General features: G+C 61.5%; 1 protein-coding gene across 8 annotated transcripts in view; it reads right to left on the bottom strand.

Annotated features, from left to right (window-relative positions):
• Positions 1-3,290: 3,290 nt before the first annotated feature.
• Positions 3,291-19,549, bottom strand: part of IL11RA (interleukin 11 receptor subunit alpha) — a 67,927-nt gene continuing 51,668 nt past the window's right edge. For 5 of the 8 annotated variants that reach the window (XM_054032473.1, XM_054032472.1, XM_054032471.1 and 2 more), the window contains 8 exons: positions 13,854-13,886; positions 11,188-11,354; positions 9,438-9,601; positions 9,206-9,347; positions 8,709-8,804; positions 7,808-7,907; positions 4,274-4,356; positions 3,291-3,865 (listed from right to left, as the gene is read on the bottom strand). In XM_054032473.1, the coding sequence (XP_053888448.1) occupies positions 3,849-3,865; positions 4,274-4,356; positions 7,808-7,907; positions 8,709-8,804; positions 9,206-9,347; positions 9,438-9,601; positions 11,188-11,354; positions 13,854-13,886 (802 nt within the window). In that variant the 3' untranslated portion in view covers positions 3,291-3,848. The remainder of the gene's footprint in view (positions 3,866-4,273; positions 4,357-7,807; positions 7,908-8,708; positions 8,805-9,205; positions 9,348-9,437; positions 9,602-11,187; positions 11,355-13,853; positions 13,887-19,549) is intronic. The other 3 variants (XM_054032470.1, XM_054032476.1, XM_054032475.1) reach the window with 3 other exon arrangements.

Below are 19,549 nucleotides of genomic sequence, written 5' to 3'. Positions count from 1 at the left end.
CTGCTCATACGCCTCTGCCAGCCTCATCCCTCCAGGAACCCCAGTTCTCCTAGCGCCGTCCTTTGGGGCACCAGGAACAGCTCCCCGTTTCATGGCACCGAGCCCAGTCACGGCCTTACCCTCTGCTCAGAACGCTGCAGCCCCCTGCGCCAGTCACTGCTCCCCTCTGGACCCCCCAGCTGGGCGTTGGCCCTCTGGCACGCAGCCACCCAGCCCCGGGCGACGAACCATTGCAGGGGGCTGCGCCCAGCGGCCCCTCTAACTTTCCCCACCCATGTGTGCAATGAATTCTATGTGCGGCACCATGGAGGTGACGTGTGACACGTCCCCGTGTGACACATCACCTCCATATTGGTGCACAGAACAAAAGTCATGTGGTGGGGGTGGGGCCGACGGGTTCGGAGTGTGGGAGGGGGCTCAGGGCTGGGGCAGAGGGGTGGGGTGAGGGGAGTGAGGGCTCCAGCTGGGGGAGGGGCTGAGGGGTTTGGGGTCCAGGCTGCCCCAGGGCTACAGCAGGGAGAAAGGATTTCCCGCCTCCCCCCCGGCTCTCTCTCGCTGCGGCAGCTCCAGGGCTGGGGAGGGGGAGGCGCCCGGCTGCTGGCTGAGAGGGGCTCTGGGGAGCTCTCCAAGGAGCCAATGGCATCTGAGAGCCCCTCTATGCACACCCCAGCTGATGCCCATGTCCACACGTCTCTGCTCAGCGCTTCCTTGGCTGCAGCGAGGCCCCCCAGTGCAGCAGGGCCGAGGGGGCTGGGGAACAGTCAGTGCTGGGACTGAGGAGAGACCCCTGCCCGTGAGCACTCGAGGGGCTCTAAGATTGACCCAGCAGCATGGGGCACCGTCCGGTCCCGCCCCACCAACTGCACCTGAATGCCCTGCACTGGCAGGGGAGGGGCTGAAGTCCTGTCAATCATAGAATATTGGAGTTGGAAGGGACCTCAGGAGGTCATCTATTCCAAGCTCAAAGCAGGACCAATTCCCAACTAAATCATCCCAGCCAGGGCTTTGTCAAGCCTGATCTTAAAAACCACTAAGGAAGGAGATTCCACCCCCTCCCTAGGGAACCCATTCCAGTGCTTTACCACCCTCCTAGTGAAATAGTGTTTCCTAATATCCAACCTGGACCTCCCCCACTGCAACTTGAGACCATTGCTCCTTCTTCTGTGATCTGGTACCACTGAGAACAGCCGAGCTCCATCCTCTTTGAAACCCCCCTTCAGGTAGTTGAAGGCTGCTATCAAATCCCCCCTCATTCTTCTCTTCTGCAGACTAAACCATCCCAGTTCCCTCAGCCTCTCCTCATAAGTCATGTGCTCCTGCCCCCTAATCATTTTCATTGCCCTCTGCTGGACTCTTTCCAATTTTTCCACATCCTTCTTGTAGTGCGGGGCCCAAAACTGGACACAGTATTCCAGATGAGGCCTCACCAATGTCGAATAAAGGGAATGATCATGTCCCTCGATCTGCTGGCAATACCCCTACTTATACAGCCCAAAATGCCGTTAGCCTTCTTGGCAACAAGGGCACACTGTTGACTCATATCCAGCTTCTCATCCACTGTGACCCCTAGGTCCTTTTCTGCAGAACTGCTACCTAGCCATTCGGTCCCTAGTCTGTAGCAGTGCATGGGATTCTTCCGTCCTAAGTGCAGGACTCTGCACTTGTCCTTGTTGAACCTCATCAGGTTTTTTTTGGCCCAATCCTCTAATTTGTCTAGGTCCCTCTGAATCCGATCCCTACCCTCTAGTGTATCTACCACGCCTCCTAGTTTAGTGTCATCTGCAAACTTGCTGAGGGTGCAGTCCACGCCGTCCTCCAGATCATTAATGAAGATATTGAACAAAACCGGCCCCAGGACCGACCCTTGGGGCACTCCGCTTGAAACCGGCTGCCAACTAGACATGGAGCCGTTGATCACTACCCGTTGAGCCCGACGATCTAGCCAGCTTTCTATCCACCTTACAGTCCATTCATCCAGCCCATACTTCTTTAACTTAGTGGCAAGAATACTGTGGGAGACCGTATCAAAAGCTTTGCTAAAGTCAAGATATATCGCATCCACTGCTTTCCCCTCATCCACAGAGCCAGTTATCTCATCATAGAAGGCAATTAGGTTAGTCAGGCACGACTTCCCCTTCGTGAATCCATGCTGACTGTTCCTGATCACTTTCCTCGCCTCTAAGTGCTTCAGAATTGATTCCTTGAGGACCTGCTCCATGATTTTTCCAGGGACTGAGGTGAGGCTGACCGGTCTGTAGTTCCTGGATCCTCCTTCTTCCCTTTTTTAAAGATGGGCACTACATTAGCCTTTTTCCAGTCATCCAGGACCTCCCCCGATCGCCAGGAGTTTTCAAAGCAGGGCCGGCTCTAGGCAGCGTTCCAAGCATGTGCTTTTTTTTTTTGCTTGGGGCGGCAAAAAACCTGGAGCCGGCCCTGTTTCAAAGATAATGGCCAATCCCCTCAGCACCCTCAGATGCATTAGCTCCGGTCGCAGGGACTTGTGCAAGTCCAGCTTTTCTAAATAGTCCTGAACCTGTTCTTTCACCACTGAGGGCTGCTCACCTCCTCCCCATAGTGGGCTGCGCCCCCTCCCCCTGCACCCTCCAGCCCAGGGCCAGCACCCCCCTCGCTTGCTACCAGCGCCCCCGCACCTCCCAGCTCACTGCCACCATCCCCTCCCCCCCAGCTCGGTGCCGGCGCTCCCCTCCCTGCCCTGTTCTCCTCCCCTCCCCGCGCCCCCAGCTCCTCCGCGCTCCCCGCCAGCTCTCAGCTCCGGCAGTTTCCATCCCGCTGCTGCATCTGGATGTGATTGTGGCCCTGGCCCGCTGGCTGCTCGGGCCGGGCTGCAGCCCCAGCCAGGTGCCAACCCGTGGGAGCCATTCCCCGGCGTCTGGAGAGTGGCTCCAGGCAGCACCTCGGAGGGGAGGAGAGCGGACGGGGAGGCTGCTGCTGCCCCCCCTCACCCCTGCTGCACCCCTGCCCTGAGCCCCTCTGCCTGGCAGGGGCGGCCCCGTCAAACCTCCCCCGGGGGCCCCTGGCTGCTCCCGCTGCACTGGGGCCCAGTCGTCAGGGCAAAGCAACCCCCCATGACGCCAGAGCCCCCCTCAGCCCCATGGCACCTGGAACAAGCAGCAGCAGGGCTGGCATGGGGGCCTGAAGACTGGCACGCAGGTGGCCGCCCCTCAGGCCTCTTTTCCGGGGGGCTTGAGCAATAACCAGCCCATCCCCCACTGGCTCTGACCCTCAGTGGAGCTGCCCCACGGCGCTGGGCAGAGAGAGCTGGTCTGGACCCCGCTGTCACAACCCCCTTTATTGGGATCCCGGCGCGCTGCCCCAAGGGGCCGGACAAGCCCGGGGGGGGAGGGGAGAGTCTCCCCAGCTACAGGAGGGTGGGGGTTCAGGTTGGGGAGGGGTCAGTGTCACCCTCACACGCCCACCGGCACCCCAAACCGGGCTCCCAGTGTCCACGGATCCGCCAGGACCCCAGCAGCAGAGGGGGGCCGGGTTGGGGTCCTCATGTCCCCTCTCCATGAGCCCGAGATCCTCGGCGTCGCCCCCGCCTCGCCCTCCAGACTGGTCCCCCCGGGCGCGGATCCGGCTCAGGTCCACACGCTGGCACCAACGGCAGCACCCACGGCGCAGGGACGGACTATGGCACCAACCCCGTCGTCTGCCCCTGCTGCTCCCGGACGTCGGCAGTGCCCTCCGAGCGCCGGGCCCATCTCCCGCCATGCCAGCGAGTGTCTGTCCAGGGGTCCGGGCGCAGCGCTGGCAGGGGCAGGGGCAGGGGGCAGTCCTGGGCTGGGGGCTGCGGTGGGGTGGGCGAGCGGCGGTGTCTGCAGGTCCTGCTACAAGATCTGGGCCTCTGCGGAGAGGGGGAGAGAGCAGGTTACAGGGAGAGGGGCTCAGGGGACCCCCTCCTGCCCCACTGGTCGGCACGGCCCCCATTGTCAGCCAAAACCGCCCTGCCTGTGAGCAGTGCCCGGCTTCCCAGCCCCCAATCTCAGTGCAGATGCTGCCCCCCGGCCTCGCCCCGGCTCTGATCCACCAACCCGCTGCCCCCCGGCTCTGATCCGTCAGCGGGGGGAGGCCCCACAGCCTCCCTCTCAGCCCTGTCTCCCTGCCCGCCCCCTGCTACACAGCCCCACGCTGCCCCCCGACCCCCCGACACAGCCCCTCGCCCGCCAGCCAGCCAGCACGCTGCCCCATGCCCGCTCCCTGACACAACCCCACACTGCCCCACGCCCACCCCCCCGGACCCCAGGTCACTCACTGGGCAGGGCCCTCATGTGCACGGCAGCTGGCAGGAAGTCGTGCTTCTTGGTCTCGTCTTTGTTGGGTTTTCTCAGACGGAGCCTGGGGGCAGAGCAGGGGGTTGGGGGGCGCTCAGGGGTCTCCAGGCGCTGGTCATAGCTTCAGCCAGGCCCCCCGCAGCCCAGAGGGGACCCGGCCAGCTGGTGCAGCCCCTTGCTCCGTAACCCCTTAGCGAGGATTGGTACCCGGTGTCCAGGAACGTCCCCCCGGATCACTAATGAATCCAGCCCCTCCCAAGCCCTAGGTGACTCTGGGGCACACGGGGAGAGGGGGGTTTCCCTCACATGTGGGGTGACTCTGGGTTGTGGGGTGACCCTGGGACATGGGGGGGTTTCCCTGGGGTGTGGGGTGACCCTGGGACACAGGGGGGGGGGTTCCCTGGCATGTGGGGTGACTCTGGGTTGTGGGGTGACCAGCCAGGAGGGGTGGCTGGAAGGAGAGGTGCAGCCAGACCCCCGGCCCCGGGGCAGGGGACACCCCAGCCTGGCAGGGATCCAGACCCATTGCCAGCTCCCACTGTGGCCCGGAGACGATTCTCCCGGCCAGGCCCCGCTCCACCCACCCCGGGCTTGGCCCTATCAAGTGCAGCCGGACGGAGGCAGGGCAGGAGCCGGGCTGAGGGCGCCGGGAGGCAGCCGGCTGGCAGCGGGGGTGGCGACAGATGTGCCCATGGGAGGACTGGGAACTGGGAGCAAGGAGCGGGGCTGGGCAGTGCCAGCTCAGGCTGCATCCCCTCGAGGAGTTCCTTAGTGGTGCCGCCCGCCCTGGCTATGTGCCCGCGGCCTGGCATGAGACGAGAGCTTCAGCCCGGAGCCCCTCGTCCGCAGCCAGCTTCCCGCATGGCTCGGGCTCTGCCCTCCTTCCAGCCGGGTGCCCGTCCTCAGCCCGCCCGCTGCTGGTGCCTGCCGACATCGGGGTGCCAAGGGCCCTGCCCACTGGGGTGAGGGGCGTGGCCGCCCTATTTCTCCTACAAAAAAAACACCCAGAGACCCGGCTCGCTCGACCGACTGCCTGTGAGCAGCCCAGGGGCTGTGGGTCGAGAGTGAGGGGCACCGGCAGAGCTGGATGTGGGGGGCATAGGGCTGGGAGAGCAGGGGCTGAAGGTCGGGAGTGAGGGGCACCTGCAGAGCTGTGGGTATCCCAGGGCTGGGATAGCAGGGGCTGCGGGTCAAGAGTGAGGGGCACTGGCAGGGCTGTGGGGGGCACAGGGCTGGGCTGGGCTGGCAGGGTGCTGTGGGTCAGGAGTGAGGGGCACCGGCGGGGCTGGGTGTGGGGGGCACAGGGCTAGGAGAGCAGGGGCTGCGGGTTGGGAATGAGGGGCACTGGCAGGGCTGAGTGTGGGGGTGTGACGTTATTGACATAAACTGGGACCATATAGATCATTGTTGCAACCAAGGTCCTGTAATGGCACCCAAATCTTGTATAAAGGGGGTCAAATGGGGTGTCTAGGACAAGGTTATGGTTTACTGGTTATGATTATGCTGTCTATATGTGTGTATCAGTTTTGTAGTTGAAGTTATGAATATTGGCTCTATACTGTCTGTATGGCAAACTTGTGCTATGCTTCTGGGTGACATCCGAGACAAGCTGAGATTAGCTCTGCCTAGCCTGCTTGATGGCCCATTAAGGACCATCAGCTATACAATGGACCCATTGAGAGAAGGCAAATATGCCTTGTAACTCAGCAAAGTATGCAGGGACTGGCCCATGTGACTCCAGGCTCCATTTTGCTGTAATTTTCCACAGTAAGAACAAAGAGGTGATCTTACACCTGGAAAAGACTATATAAGGCTGATGCCTCATCTCCATCTTGTCTTCAGTCCTGCTTCTTATCTCTGGAGGAACTTTGCTACAAATGGAAGCTTTGAACAAAGGACTGAGGACCCATCCCAGCTGGGGATGTTCCAGAGACTTGATTTGAACCTGCAGTTTATTCTATCGCTGCTGCAAGCCTGAACCAAGAACTGTGCCATTACTGTATGTAACTGATTCCATTTAACCAATTCTAGCTCTCATCTCTATCTTTTTCCTTTTATGAATAAACCTTTAGATTTTAGATTCTGAAGGATTGGCAGTAGCGTGATTTGTGGGTAAGATCTGACTTGTATATTGACCTGGGTCTGGGGCTTGGTCCTTTGGGATCAGGAGAACCTTTTTCTTTTACTGGGGTATTGGTTTTCATAACCATTTGTCCCCATAACGAGTGGCACTGGTGGTGATACTGGGAAACTGGAGTGTCTAAGGAGATTGCTTGTGAGACTTGCGGTTAGCCAGTGGGGTGAGACCGAAGTCCTCCTAGTCTGGCTGGTTTGGTTTGCCTTAGAGGTGGAAAACCCCCAGCCTTGGGCTATAACTGCCCTGTTTGAGCAATTTGTCCTGAGTTGGCACTCTCAGTTGGGTTCCGCCAGAACCGCATTGTCACAGGGGGGCACAGGGCTGGGAGAGCAGGGGCTGCGGGTCGGCAGTGAGGGGCACCGGCGGGGCTGAGTGTGGGGGGCACAGGGCTAGGAGAGCAGGGGCTGCGGGTCGGGAGTGAGGGGCACCGGCAGGGCTGGGTGTGGGAGGCACAGGGCTGGGAGAGCAGGGGCTGCGGGTCGGGAGTGAGGGGCACCGGCAGGGCTGGGTGTGGGGGGCACAGGGCTGGGAGAGCAGGGGCTGCGGGTCGGGAGTGAGGGGCACCGGCGGGGCTGGGTGTGGGGGGCATAGGGCTGGGAGAGCAGGGGCTGCGGGTCGGGAGTGAGGGGCACCGGCGGGGCTGGGGGTGGGGGGCACAGGGCTGGGAGAGCAGGGACTGCGGGTCGGGAGTGAGGGACACCGGCGGGGCTGGGTGTGGGGGGCATAGGGCTGGGAGAGCAGGGGCTGCGGGTCGGGAGTGAGGGGCACCGGCGGGGCTGGGTGTGTGGGGCACAGGGCTGGGAGAGCAGGGGCTGCGGGTCAGGAGTGAGGGGCACCGGCAGGGCTGGGTGTAGGGGGCAGGGCTGGGAGAGCAGGGGCTGCGGGTCGGGAGTGAGGGGCACCGGCAGAGCTGGGGGGGGCAGGGCTGGGAGAGCAGGGGCTGTGGGTCAGGAGTGAGGGGCACCTGTGGGGCTGGGTGTCGGGGGCAGGGCTGGGAGAGCAGGGGCTGCGGGTCGGGAGTGAGGGGCACCGGCGGGGCTGGGGGTGGGGGGCACAGGGCTGGGAGAGCAGGGGCTGTGGGTCGGGAGTGAGGGGCACCGGCGGGGCTGGGTGTGGGGGGCTGTGACTCACTGCTGAACTGCGTGTAGAGAAGCCGGTGGGATGACCATTAACCATTTCACTGCTGGTCGGAGGATACGGGACAGGGGCTGGCAGATCCTCTTGCCCACGCTATGTGGGGCAGAGCTCCGTGGCAACACCGGCGAGTGGGGGGGACACGGCTGCATCCTGGCCGAGCGGAGGGTGAGCCCAGCACCCCTGCCCCTACCCGCCCTGTGCTCCCGAGGGCCTGTCCCAGCCGCGGGCGTGGGGCACCTACCAGACCGCGCTGGCAATGCCCAGAACCACGGCCAGGATGACGAACGCGAAGATCCCGAGCGAGATCAGAATGGCCACCTTCTCCATGGGGTCGCTGCGATCTGCAGGGATGGACAGACGGACATCACTGCCAGGGGCTGCCAGGGCACCCCCCCAGCTCCACCACACCACGCGGCGAGGACTAGGCAGGTGTGTGAGCGCCATCCCCTCCTGCCCCTGCCACGTTCAGCACAGGACCAGGAGCAGCCCCGGGCCTGGCCTTTGGCAAAGAGGCAGGTGCCCCATTCCCGGGACAGCAGCCAGGCGGCTCATCCGTGCCATGCTGACTGGCGCTCATTCTGCCAAGCCCGGCTGCCCCATTGCGAACCTTGGCCCCCCACAGCTCCCCCTGCCCTGGGCAGCTCCTCACCCCTCAGACCCCTGGTGCTCCTGCCCCCGCCCAGCCTCTCCCCACCCAGGCACCGGCACTCCGCCTACCTTAACTCCCCCAAGGCCCACCTGGCTGCCAGGCTGCCCCCGCCATGTCCTCTGTGGGGCGCGGGGCAGGGAGGGGACAGAGGCCAGGGGCTGGTGAGCCCAGCGGGGGTGAGGTGGGTGCAGCCAGTGGGGAGCTGGGTCCCCACAGCATGGAGATGGACTCGCCCCATGGCACCCAGAGAAGGGGGCCAGTCTGTAGGCTGGCTCCGGGGCTGCCCTTGGTGTCCCCGGGCATCTCAATCTATGTGGGGCTGGTGTGGGCACGGTGCCCTGCCAGGCACAGGGGGGCCTTGCTCCCACCTGCCAGGGTGCCAGGCGCTGCCCGCTGCACTGGCTGGGCCGGGATCTCGCAGCCGCCCGCCTCCACCACGGGCCCCAGTCACCTTCCCTGGCTCCCCTGCCAGCGCCGCGAAGGGGCCGCTTACCCACGGGCTCAGGGTTGGGGGCCAGCGAGGGCTCCTCAGCTGGGCTCTCCAGGCTGGCGTCAGTGATGGCTTCATCGCCTGGTGTCACGGTCAGGCCTGCAATTGAGGGCAGGAGAGAAGCCGGTTACGTGGGGCAGGGGCCACCTCCAGTGCCACAGGGAGAGCGGGGCAGGGGCCGCGCCAGGCTGGGGGGAGAACAGGGCGGGGGCTGCAAGACCTTCACAGTGAGAAGTGCTGGCCCAGGGCAAGCTCAGGGGACGGGCCCCTGGCAGAGTCCCAGAGGTGCTTTCCTGCCCCATCCCCGCAGCCCTGGCCCGGCCACCCCTCCTCAACTGGCCCTGGCCCGGCCGCCCCACTCACCTGGCGTGGCCGCCCCTCCTCACCTGGTCCTGGGCGCCACGGGTGCCCCTCCTCACCTGGCCTGGCCGCCCCTCCTCACTTGGCCCTGGCCTGGCCGCCCCTCCTCACCTGGCCCTGGCCCAGCTGCCCCTCCTCACCTGGTCCGGGTGTGGCCCGCGCCTCGGCACTCCACTCGCTCCAGTTGCCGGCGTCCAGGAAGTCCTTGGCGCCGACCTGCACCACGTGTTCCAGACCGGAGAAGGCGTCGGTGATGACTTCAGAGAGGTTCACAGTCTCCACCTGGGTGGGGAACGGGCAGAGGCTGGGACATGAGGCCAGCCAGCCACGGGCTCCCCCGCTCGCCCTCTCCCAAATCCCCTCGGCACTCACCATGGACCAGGAGCCATGCGCGACGGGCCGGTACTGGAGCCGGAACTTCAGCTGGAAGTGGGGTTCCTTGGGCCAGGAGGCCGGGTACTGCCAGCGAACCCGCAGCCGCCGCGGGGCCAACGGGACCGGCTCCACCACCAGGCCTTCCGGAGGGTCCGGCTTAACTGGACGGGGACAGACATGGGTGTGACGTTATGAGTGTGATATCATATCTCGTTGCAAGGGGACAGGGCCAGAAAGAGTTAATTAACTCACAGACTGACCTGACCCATGGCCGAACTTTAGAGACCGGTTAGGAAGATCTGTAAATGACTAGAGCTTTGAAATGCAGCCGGCATTGTTAGAGGTAGAAGGGGAGCTGTTTGCTCAGGTCTTGTGATGTAAGCAAACAAGTCTTGTCTATTGCTATAGCTTTGATTCAAAGATCAAAAAAGGAATATTAACATTTAGGAAAAATGCTCCAATACGTCTGTTAGTCTTTAAGATGCCACAGGACTCTTTGTTGCTTTTTATAGATCCAGACCAACACGGCTACCCCTCTGATACTTAATATTTAGGAAGTATCAGAGGGGTAGCCGTGTTAGTCTGAATCTGTAAAAAGCAACAGAGGGTCCTGTGGCACCTTTGAGACTAACAGAAGTACTGGGAGCATCTGAAGAAGTGAGGTTCTTACCCACGAAAGCTTATGCTCCCAATACTTCTGTTAGTCTCAAAGGTGCCACAGGACCCTCTGTTAATATTTAGGAAGACACTTGAGGGAAATAGTATTATTGTCTCTCTGTCTCTTTGAAGGTTGTGGTAACCTGTATCTGAACTGTTTAATGGATGAATTACTGTGTGCTAATTGCCAGGATGTTTGGGACAAGGAGAGTTAAGCCTATTGTTCTCTCAGACCAAAAGGCTGCTGGAAATGTATAAGAACCCTGGGACATGATCCTGCTTCATCTCAGATCTGCTCTGGGTTTCAAGAGGGGGAAACCTTAAGCCATAAGGATTGAGATCCCCAGTCACTGACTGGAGCCACCCTGAATATGGACATTGGACTATAACCTCTGGACTATTTCTAATAGGACTTTTGGCAACTACAAACTCATCTCTATGTACCTGAACCTCAAAAATGGAATTCAAGTCTGTCTGTATATTGATCTTTTAACCAACACTCTCGCTTTTCTTTTCAAATACATTTTAGTTTAGTTAATAAGAATTGGCTATAGCGTGTATTTTGGGTAAGATCTAAGTTATAATTGGACCTGGGTGTGTGGCTGACCCTTTGGGATTGGAAGAACCTTTTCTTTTATGTGATGAGAGAAGATTTTCAGTAATCATCATCATATCTGACAGGTGTGTCTGGACGGAGGCCTGAGGCTGGGCACTTTAAGGGAACTGCGTTGTTTGGACATCTGAGTAACCAGGGCGGTAATACAGAGGCTGTTTTGGGCTGGTTGGTAAATCTAAGTATTGGAATAACCACCAGCGTTTGGGGTTTGTCGGCCCCGTTCCGTTTGCAGTTCACCCTGATTGAGGGACCTCAGCTGGCTCCCCCGGGCTCCCTCTGGGCAGCACCGTGAGCCCACACCACTGGGCCGCCTGCCCCCCAAGGGCTCCCCTGGGGGCTCTACCCAGGAGGGAGGGGAGGACCCCAGCGCCCTCAGCCCAGTCCACCACACCCCCACGCTTGGCTCAAATCGGCCCCTTGCTGGCAGCCACAGCCGGGCCCCGCTCAGTGCCCAGGGGCGGGGGCGGCACTCACTGATGGCCTGCATGGTGACGTCGAGCAGCCGGAAGCTGGAGCCCAGCGGATTCACCTCGGTGACGTTGAGCCGGTAGGAGCTCCAGAACTCACACTTCGGCACGGTGCAGGTGCGAGGGCGCCCGGGGTCCTGCACGCACGGCCCCACCTGGCTGGTCTGGGTCCTGCTGGTGAGAGCACAGGGCAGTCGGTGCCGGCGGCCGAGCCAGAGCTGGCAAACACAGCCAGGTCGGGGCGCCCAGGCTGGGACAGAGTCTGCACTGCAAACCAGGAAAGCTGGGGGTGTCTGTGTCCCAATTGCTCCCCAAAGAGTGGGCACAGGGGACCCCCTTGTACCAAAGCACTGGGCCAGCCAGTCTAGATGGGCATGCGCCAGGTAACCCCCTGCCCTGGCATGCCCTGCCACACACACAGACTTTTGCTTACCATATAATGCCCATGCCCCTCGTGCGAAGCCACGCAGCCACCCGGGTACATGCACGCCCGTGCGTGGCACACTCACAGGCAGGTACGTGCAAATCCTGCGTCAGGCCCCGCATGCATACAGCCGTGCACTGACAGCCACAGCCTAGGCACGGTCTAGGGCCCGAATACGTGAGCCCTGCAGAGCAGCTGGCCTGGGAGCTGCAGCGGGTGAACAGCAGCAAAGGGAAGGCAGGGCACAGGGGCCATGGGATGGGGCACCCTGGGGATGGGGCAGGGGCAGCGGTTCCAGCCAGGCCCCTTTTCTTCCGGTGGCAGGAAGGTGGGGGTGAGGGCCGGGCAGAGCCGGGTGGTGATTCCCCACGGCGCAGAGCCGCAGCTGTTCTCATGCGCTGGCACGACAGGAAACAGGCTGGGATGTTTATCGGGCTGGAACCTCCCGCGGGGGCTGCAGGCTGACGCGTGGGGGCCGGATCGGGGGCACTGGGCCGTGGGCAGCAGGCAGACGGGCTCCGGCTGTCAGGCAGGGACCCAGCTCCACAGGCTGGACACGGCGGGCCGGGGGTGAGCGGCTGGGGCTGCACGGACTCCGTGCCGGGGAGAGGCTGTGTGACGTTACTGACATAACCTGTGACCATCTAGATCATTGTTGCAACCACTGTTCTATATTTGCAGCTAGTCTTGTACAAAGGGTGTCCTGTGAGGTGTCTATGGAAAGGTTCTGGTTTGCTGGTTATGATTATGCTAGCTGTACGGGTGTATCAGTTTTGTATTCGAAATTATGAATCTTGGCTGCATACTTGTTTGATTCTAAGTAGGCTGTAGTGAAGCAGTTGGTCAGCTTCCCGGAGAAAGGAATTCACAAAGTTAAGTGCCCAATCAAGAAGCACTTAAGGAACAATGGATCTTGGAAGGCTCCAATCCACGTAAGAAGTCTACATGGAGACATTCAAGATAGCATGTGGGCAGTGGCTGCTGCCTGTAAAAACTGAGTCATGCAGGGACACGTGACTTGCCCAGGTGACTCCAAAACTCCATCTTGGATCTGGAATTTGCATAGGAGAGAGGAGGGGTCTCCACCCACAAGAGAAAGTCTATTTAAGCCCGAGGGAGATCCCTCCATTTTGTCTTCAGCTGGCTTAAGAGAGAGCCTCACCACCCCCAAGGATACCTGAGAGAAACTGGAACCAATGGCAGTAACTACAGGGGGTGTGAGTGATTGCTGGACCCAGACTAGAAGGAGACTAGTCTGTAAAAGGAAGCTTACTGGAACTGGTAAGATTTTATCTGTACTCAGTTGGATTAGGCATAGATTTGTGTGTTTTATTTTATTTTATTTGGTAATTCACTTTGTTCTGTCTGTTACTAATTGGAACCACTTAAATCCTACTTTCTGTAGTTAATAAAATCACTTTTTACTTATTAATTAACTCAGAGTCTGTATTAATACCTGGGGGGGGAGGGAAACACCTGTGCATATCTCTCTATCAGCGTTATAGAGGGCGAACAATTGATGAGTTTACCCTGTAAAACGGATTGATTTGGGGTTTGAACCCCATTGGGAGTTGGGCATCTGAGTGTTAAAGGCAGGAACACTTCTTAAGCTGCTTTCAGTGAAGTCTGCAGCTTTGGGGCAAGTAATTCAGACCTGGGTCTGGGTTAGCAGCAGGCTAGCGGGTCTGGCTCAAACCAGGCAGGGCACTGAAGTCCCAAGCTGGTAGGGAAAGCAGGGGCAGAAGTAGTCTTGGCACATCAGGTGGCAGCTGCCAGGGGGTTTCTGTGATCCAGCCCGTCACAGGGGCTGGCCAGGCTGCCGTGGGTCCAGCACTGGGGGCGGGTCTCTGAGTCCCTGGCCGGGGCTGGGACGGGGGGAGGAGGAAACTGACCCAGGTAGGTGCTGCTCTGACAGCTCCGGAGACTGCAGCCCCTTCTCCCCCCTGCGTGGGCAGTGCCAGGCAGGTTCCCCCGCCCAGCCACGTGCCTCGCCTGCCCTGGGGGACGGGGGTTCCGGCCCGGCCCCACTGCGGATGAGCCGGCTAATTCTGCTTATGCCCTGCCAGGCTGGTCACTGGGCAGCACAGACACGGTGGGCGCTGTGGTGGATTCAGAGCGCCCCAGCAAGCGCAGCAGTGCTCGGGCACAGTGCCAGCCATCCCAGGGCCAGGGCACCCTCGGGAGCTGGGGGCAGGCAGGCAGGGTCCGGGACTGGGCTCTAGGGGGGTCAGGGAGGGGCCGGGTCCTACCTCCATTTCTCGTCGCCCATCAGCAATTTCTTCCTGTTCGTGGAGAGAAACGGGAAGGCAGCCAATGAGTCTCGGGGCCCAGGAAGGGGCTTTGGAAACATGCCAGCAAACCCAGCCGGGGGGCCAGGGCCAGGGGCAGAGGCAGGGAGGGGGAGGGCACCGCTGGATGCACAGCACCCAGCTGGCATTGGGGGCTCCGGCTGGCACTGGTCCTTGCGCCCAGGCGTGTTTCCGAATCCGGCAGGGGTCGCGGGCAGGGGCTGGAGGAACCGCACGCCCAGCAGAAGCCCCAGGCACTGCAGGGAGGCTGGATGGAGTCAGCAGGGGGCGCTCTCCCCTCGGAGCCAGCGTGGCGCTAGGGGGCACTGTGACACTGGCCACATCCCTCGCACACCAGGGTCACTAGTGCTCCGCGGCTGGGAGCTTGGCACCGATATTGCATCACCCGCTTTCCGACGTGCCAGGCCTTGGGTCTGTGCCAGGATTAGCCTGCAGGCTTCTTGGGCAGAGCCGGCGTCGCACCGTGCAGCCGCGAACAGCAGCAGCAGCTCCAGCGCCGGGGGTAGAGCCGTCAGCACCAGGATCCCAGGCGGGACCCAGCGCGGGGAGAGGATCCCGCTCGGTCTCTCGTCCGTTCCTGGGAACAGGCCGCAGTTTGTCACTTCCTGGCCTAAACGGTGGTGTGGAGCTGCCCCGTGTTGACAGCTGCTGTGCTCCACCCCAGAGGTGGCTGCATGTCGGTGCTGAGGGAAGCACGCATGTGACACTTTGCAACGTGCCCGGGCGTGAAGAGAAACGACTGCCCCACACAAAGCCCGCTGGCGCCTCCTCACCCCCCGACAGCCCTGCCCCGGCCCCAGCGCCAAACCTCAGTCATGTCACATGTCCACACGCCCTGGGGCAAGTCTGGGAATCCTGGGAGCGGCCCCAGCAGGGGCAGACCCTGCCATGCACGGCCCCCCTGCAATGCACTGGTCCGGGCCGCCTGGTTGCTGGGGAAGGGACTAACAGGGGCTTGTGCTTCCCAGGGTCAGCCCCTGGCCCTGCTCCGTCTGTCTGTCTGCAGCCGGCGGTCCATGCACAACCCACAGAGCTCGGTCTGCAGGAGCCACCCCCCGAGGGGACGGGGTTGGGTGATTTCACCTTCCCCTGGGCGCCTGTGGGAGTGGCCAGGCCTTGGGCTGGGACCCCTCTCCGCCCGGCGCTAGGCACTGCCCCTGTACCCAAAGGGGGAGGGGCCGGCGCCCTGCACCAGCTCACCCCAGCTTCAAAGGGACCCGCAGCTTCCTTCCTCCCACGCAGCGTGGGGAGCCGACCCCAGCCTCGCCTCCGCGGGCAAATCCCCCTCCCAGAGAGCCGGACACGGCCTTGGGCCAGGAGCAGCTGGAAGATCCGGCTGGGAGGCCGATGAGGAGGGACAGGCCGGCAGCTTCCCCAAGCAGGCGGCTCGGACACCGGGCCCAGCTCTCCTCTCTGTGCTGGGGAGCGGGAGCGGCTCCCCCGGGGTGGAATCGGGCCCCGCAGCAGCCCGGGCACAAGGGCCCTGATTTTGCTGTGGGCCCCTGCCGAGCCCCCGAATGCTCCGTCCCCGCTGGGCCCCGGCACCTCCCCACAGAGGCGACAGGCCCCTGGCTGGGGTAGCCGCTGTGTTCCCCTAACACAGCCCTGAGGATCTCTCTGCCCCGGTGCCCTCACCCCGCTGAGACCCCGCTCCCGGCCTCCCAGGGCGACTGCTCTTCAGGGACCTGCCCCGCACCCCGTTCCTCCCTCAATCCACTCCGGGGCAGCACTTCCATCCCCCACCAGCTGGGGGAGCAAACGGCTCCGAGCCGGTCCCCAGCCCCCGGCTACACACGCAGCATCCTGCTCTCCTGTGCTGCGCCCGCTCACATTACACCGCCAGGGCGGTCCAGCGGGCCGCTCCTGGAGTTCCAGTCCCGCTCCCACCGACACCCAGTGTGACCCAGTGTGCCTCAGTTTCCCCATCGACCTTCCTGTGGCCAGTGCGTTGAGACTGATGGAGGGACGTGCACTGCCCGGACCAGGGCCCCTGCTCGCCTCGGCCCCTGGCTGCAGAGCCCGGCCCATGAGGAAAACCATCAGCACGACTGCACTGCACAAGCACCCGAAAGCCCCAGGCAGGATCGGGCCCTGGCTGTGCTGGGGGTGGCTTTGCGGTGAGCTGGGGGCAGTTCCCAGGCGAGCAGACATAACCCACTAGCTCTGACCGGGCGAGGGCACGAACCACCCGGCGCGGCTGCACAGCCGGGGTGCTGGTCGGGTACGTGCCCTGGGACACTCTCTGCACACGCCCGGCGGCGGGGAGAGCAATGCGGCTAGCGGGGGTACGGCTCCTCGAGCCAGGAACCTCTCACCCTGCTCACAGCACAGCCGCACCCTATGGAGCCGAGCGTCCCTGGGCAGGGGGGCAGGGGGGCCGGGAAGCCAACCCCACAAGATGGGCTGGAGCTCGCTGGCGGGAGTGGAGAGACGGGCTCTGGGCAGCAGAACACACAGAACAATCAACAGCTGGGCACATTCTCTGCACAGGAAACAGACGCCGGGTCCCCACGTCTCACAGGGGAGCAGGAAGGTGCCCCAGACAGGTAACCTCACAGGAAAACGGCCTCTCCCATTTCTGCACAGCTCTGCGAGTCACTCCTCAGGGGTTATGTCCCACACAGACCCATCTCTCCAGCCGCCCATCCACCCCCAACACTCTCCATCCATCCCGACACAGCCATCTCCCTAGCTATCCATCCGGCCATCCACCCACGCACTCACCCACCCGTCTCCAGCCACACCCATCTATCTACAGTGCACAAGGAGCTGGATAGGAGGCAGCAGGGTGCCCTTGTTGCCAAGAAGGCTCACGGCATTTTGGGTGGCATTAGTAGGAGCATTGCCAGCAGATCAAGGGACGTGATCATTCCCCTCTATTCAGCACTGGTGAGGCCACATCTGGAGAACTGTGTCCAGTTTTGGTCCCCCCACTACAGAAAGGATGTGGACAAATTGGAAAGAGTCCAGCGGAGGGCAACGAAAATGATTAGGGGGCTGGGGCACATGACTTACGAGGAGAGGCTGAGGGAACTGGGATGGTTTAGTCTCCAGAAGAGAAGAATGAGGGGGGATTTGATAGCAGCCTTCAACTACCTGAAGGGGGGTTCCAAAGAGGATGGAGCTCGGCTGTTCTCAGTGGTGGCAGATGACAGAAGAAGGAGCAATGGTCTCAAGTTGCAGTGGGGGAGGTCTAGGTTGGATATTAGGAAACACTATTTCACTAGGAGGGTGGTGAAGCACTGGAATGGGTACCCTAGGGAGGTGGTGGAATCTCCATCCTTAGAGGTTTTTAAGGCCTGGCTTGACAAAGCCCTGGCTGGGATGATTTAGTTGGGGTTGGCCCTGCTTTGAGCAGGGGGTTGGACTAGATACCTCCTGAGGTCCCTGCTGTTCTATGGTTCTAGGATCTATCTGATGACTTCATTCACACACTAGCAGACAGAGGCTCTCGGACACTCCCTGGCAGCTGGCTTTGCCTTTCAGTTGTGCCTTTTCCAACACTCCTGGTGCTTTCCATCCTCGCTTCCAAACCGATCCTTGTGCAGATTATACACACACACACACACAGCGGTTTGCCTGGGAACGCTCCGCTCGCCCAGCCAGCATTCCATGGGGTGGGGTGATGGCGCTGGGCCGTGGACAGGGCCTTCCCAGCCCCGACTTCCATCGCGGCCAGCAGCCGCCCTGGGCCGGATTTCTGCCTCGTGAAAGCCGCGCTCCAGGCGTGGGACTGAAGTGGCTCCAGGCGCCTGGCCACGAATCCCCAGCTCTGGGGTTATTTTAGCTGAAGGAAAACAGGTTCCTCGAGCATGCGCCCTGCAGCAAGCCAGCAGCAGCAGCCTCCAGAAAACGCCGCTCGGCCTGTTTTAATAAGCAGGGCTGGGTTCAAAGACCCACTGTCGGATAACTGAGAGCTGTGATAATGAAAACACGGGTCTCTTCTATTTCCCCAACGCCTTTCATCCGAGCGGACCCCAAAGCCCTTCCTGAGCGACAGGCAGCAAACCTCAGTCCCTCTGATCCCAGCCCATCTGCAAACCCAGCTCACCCTCCTGCAGTAGGAGGAGTTTGTATTTTGTATAGCTTAGAATGAAGGCTAAAGGATAATCATGTCGTAGGTATTCAATGTATTGCTGTACGGTAGGGTTGGATTGGATTCTGCCGGCCCCCCTGACTGGAGAGCAGGAAGGAATGGCCCTGGGTAGGGTTACCATGTGACGAACTGGGACTGTTCTTGCTGGGGTGTGGGAATGCTGACAGGGGAGTGTGACTAGGATGGTCTGCATCGGGGGATGGGAGCCGGCCCAAGGGAACATACCTGAGCTTGTAACATGAGAACCCAGGAGGGGGTTGGAGGTCAGGTGACTCCGGGGCCCGGGGAAACCGAACAAAGGCTGTGGGAGGGGTCGCTGAAGGGAGAGTGCTGGAAGCAGGCTGGAGAGATGGCTAGGAGGCAGAGATGGCTCTGACCCCCCCAAGGGGGGTGGGCTGGCATGCCCTGGGACCCCAAGCTGGACCTAACTGAGGGGGGGCCCTGTTGTCTGTGCCTGCAAGACCTGTCTTGGACTGTATTCCTGTCATCCAAATAAACCTTCTGCTTTACTGGCTGGCTGAGAGTCATGGTGAATCGCAGGAAGCCGGGGGTGCAGGGCCCTGAGTTCCCCGATACTCCGTGACAACTGGTGGCAGCGGCGGGATCTACTGCACCCCGTGGACGGCGCTTCCTGCAGTAAGTGACTGGGGAGCAGTAAAACGAAGGGGGATTGACGGGGACCAGGCCTGCTGAAGAGTGGGAGAGAGACGGTTATTACCCCTGGGAGTGTGTGACCAGCGAGAAGGACTTTTGCAGTAACAGGGTCCCCCGGGGGGATCGCAGCGAGTGGTCCCAGGGGCGGAGGAGTCTGCAGCTCGACCCTGGCAGAGAGGTGGTGACCTCGAGAAGGGCTGGCACACTAGGGGTCCCCCTGGGAACTGTGGGGAGCTGTGAGCACACAGGCCGGTGTGTGGCCAGCAGGAAGATGTATGCCAAGCGGCTTAAGAGCGACCTGGTGGAGCTGTGCAAGCAGAGGCGGCTGCGCATTGGGAGGCTCACCAAAGAACAGCTCATTGCCCAGCTGGAGGCGGAAGATCGCGCGAATGAACTGATCCCTGTGTCTCAGGGAAGCAGCCTGGCAAATGCAGCGCAGGCACCAGTGTCTGTCCCAGCTGGGAGTGGTCAGCCGGCTGCTGAGGGCTTCCCGAGACCCCTCCTTCCTATGCCTAGGGGAAGGGTGGGGAGGAGCCCAGCAAATACCGAGGACGCCGTGACCCCCCCGGCCAGCAGGGGATCCCCCCGGCGAAGCCCGCCGGCCAGCAGAGGATCCTCCCGGCGACGTTCGGCATCCGGGGAGCGGAATTGGCTGGAATGGGAGAAAGAGCTAAAACTGAGAGAGCTGGAGGATCGTGAACAACAGAGACAGCATGAACGGGAGGAGAAAGAGAGACAGCATCAGCGTGAACGGGAGGAGAAAGAGAGACAGCGTCAGCATGAACGGGAGGAGAAAGAGAGACAGCATCAGCGTGAACGGGAGGAGAAAGAGAGACAGCATCAGCGTGAAGAGAGACAGAGACAGCATGAACGGGAGGAGAATGAG

Source organism: Malaclemys terrapin, chromosome 6 (assembly GCF_027887155.1).
Source record: "Malaclemys terrapin pileata isolate rMalTer1 chromosome 6, rMalTer1.hap1, whole genome shotgun sequence".
Taxonomy (NCBI): Eukaryota; Metazoa; Chordata; order Testudines; family Emydidae; genus Malaclemys; species Malaclemys terrapin.
Note: the sequence above shows the minus strand (reverse complement) of the source record. Positions and strands in the feature narration are given on the sequence as shown.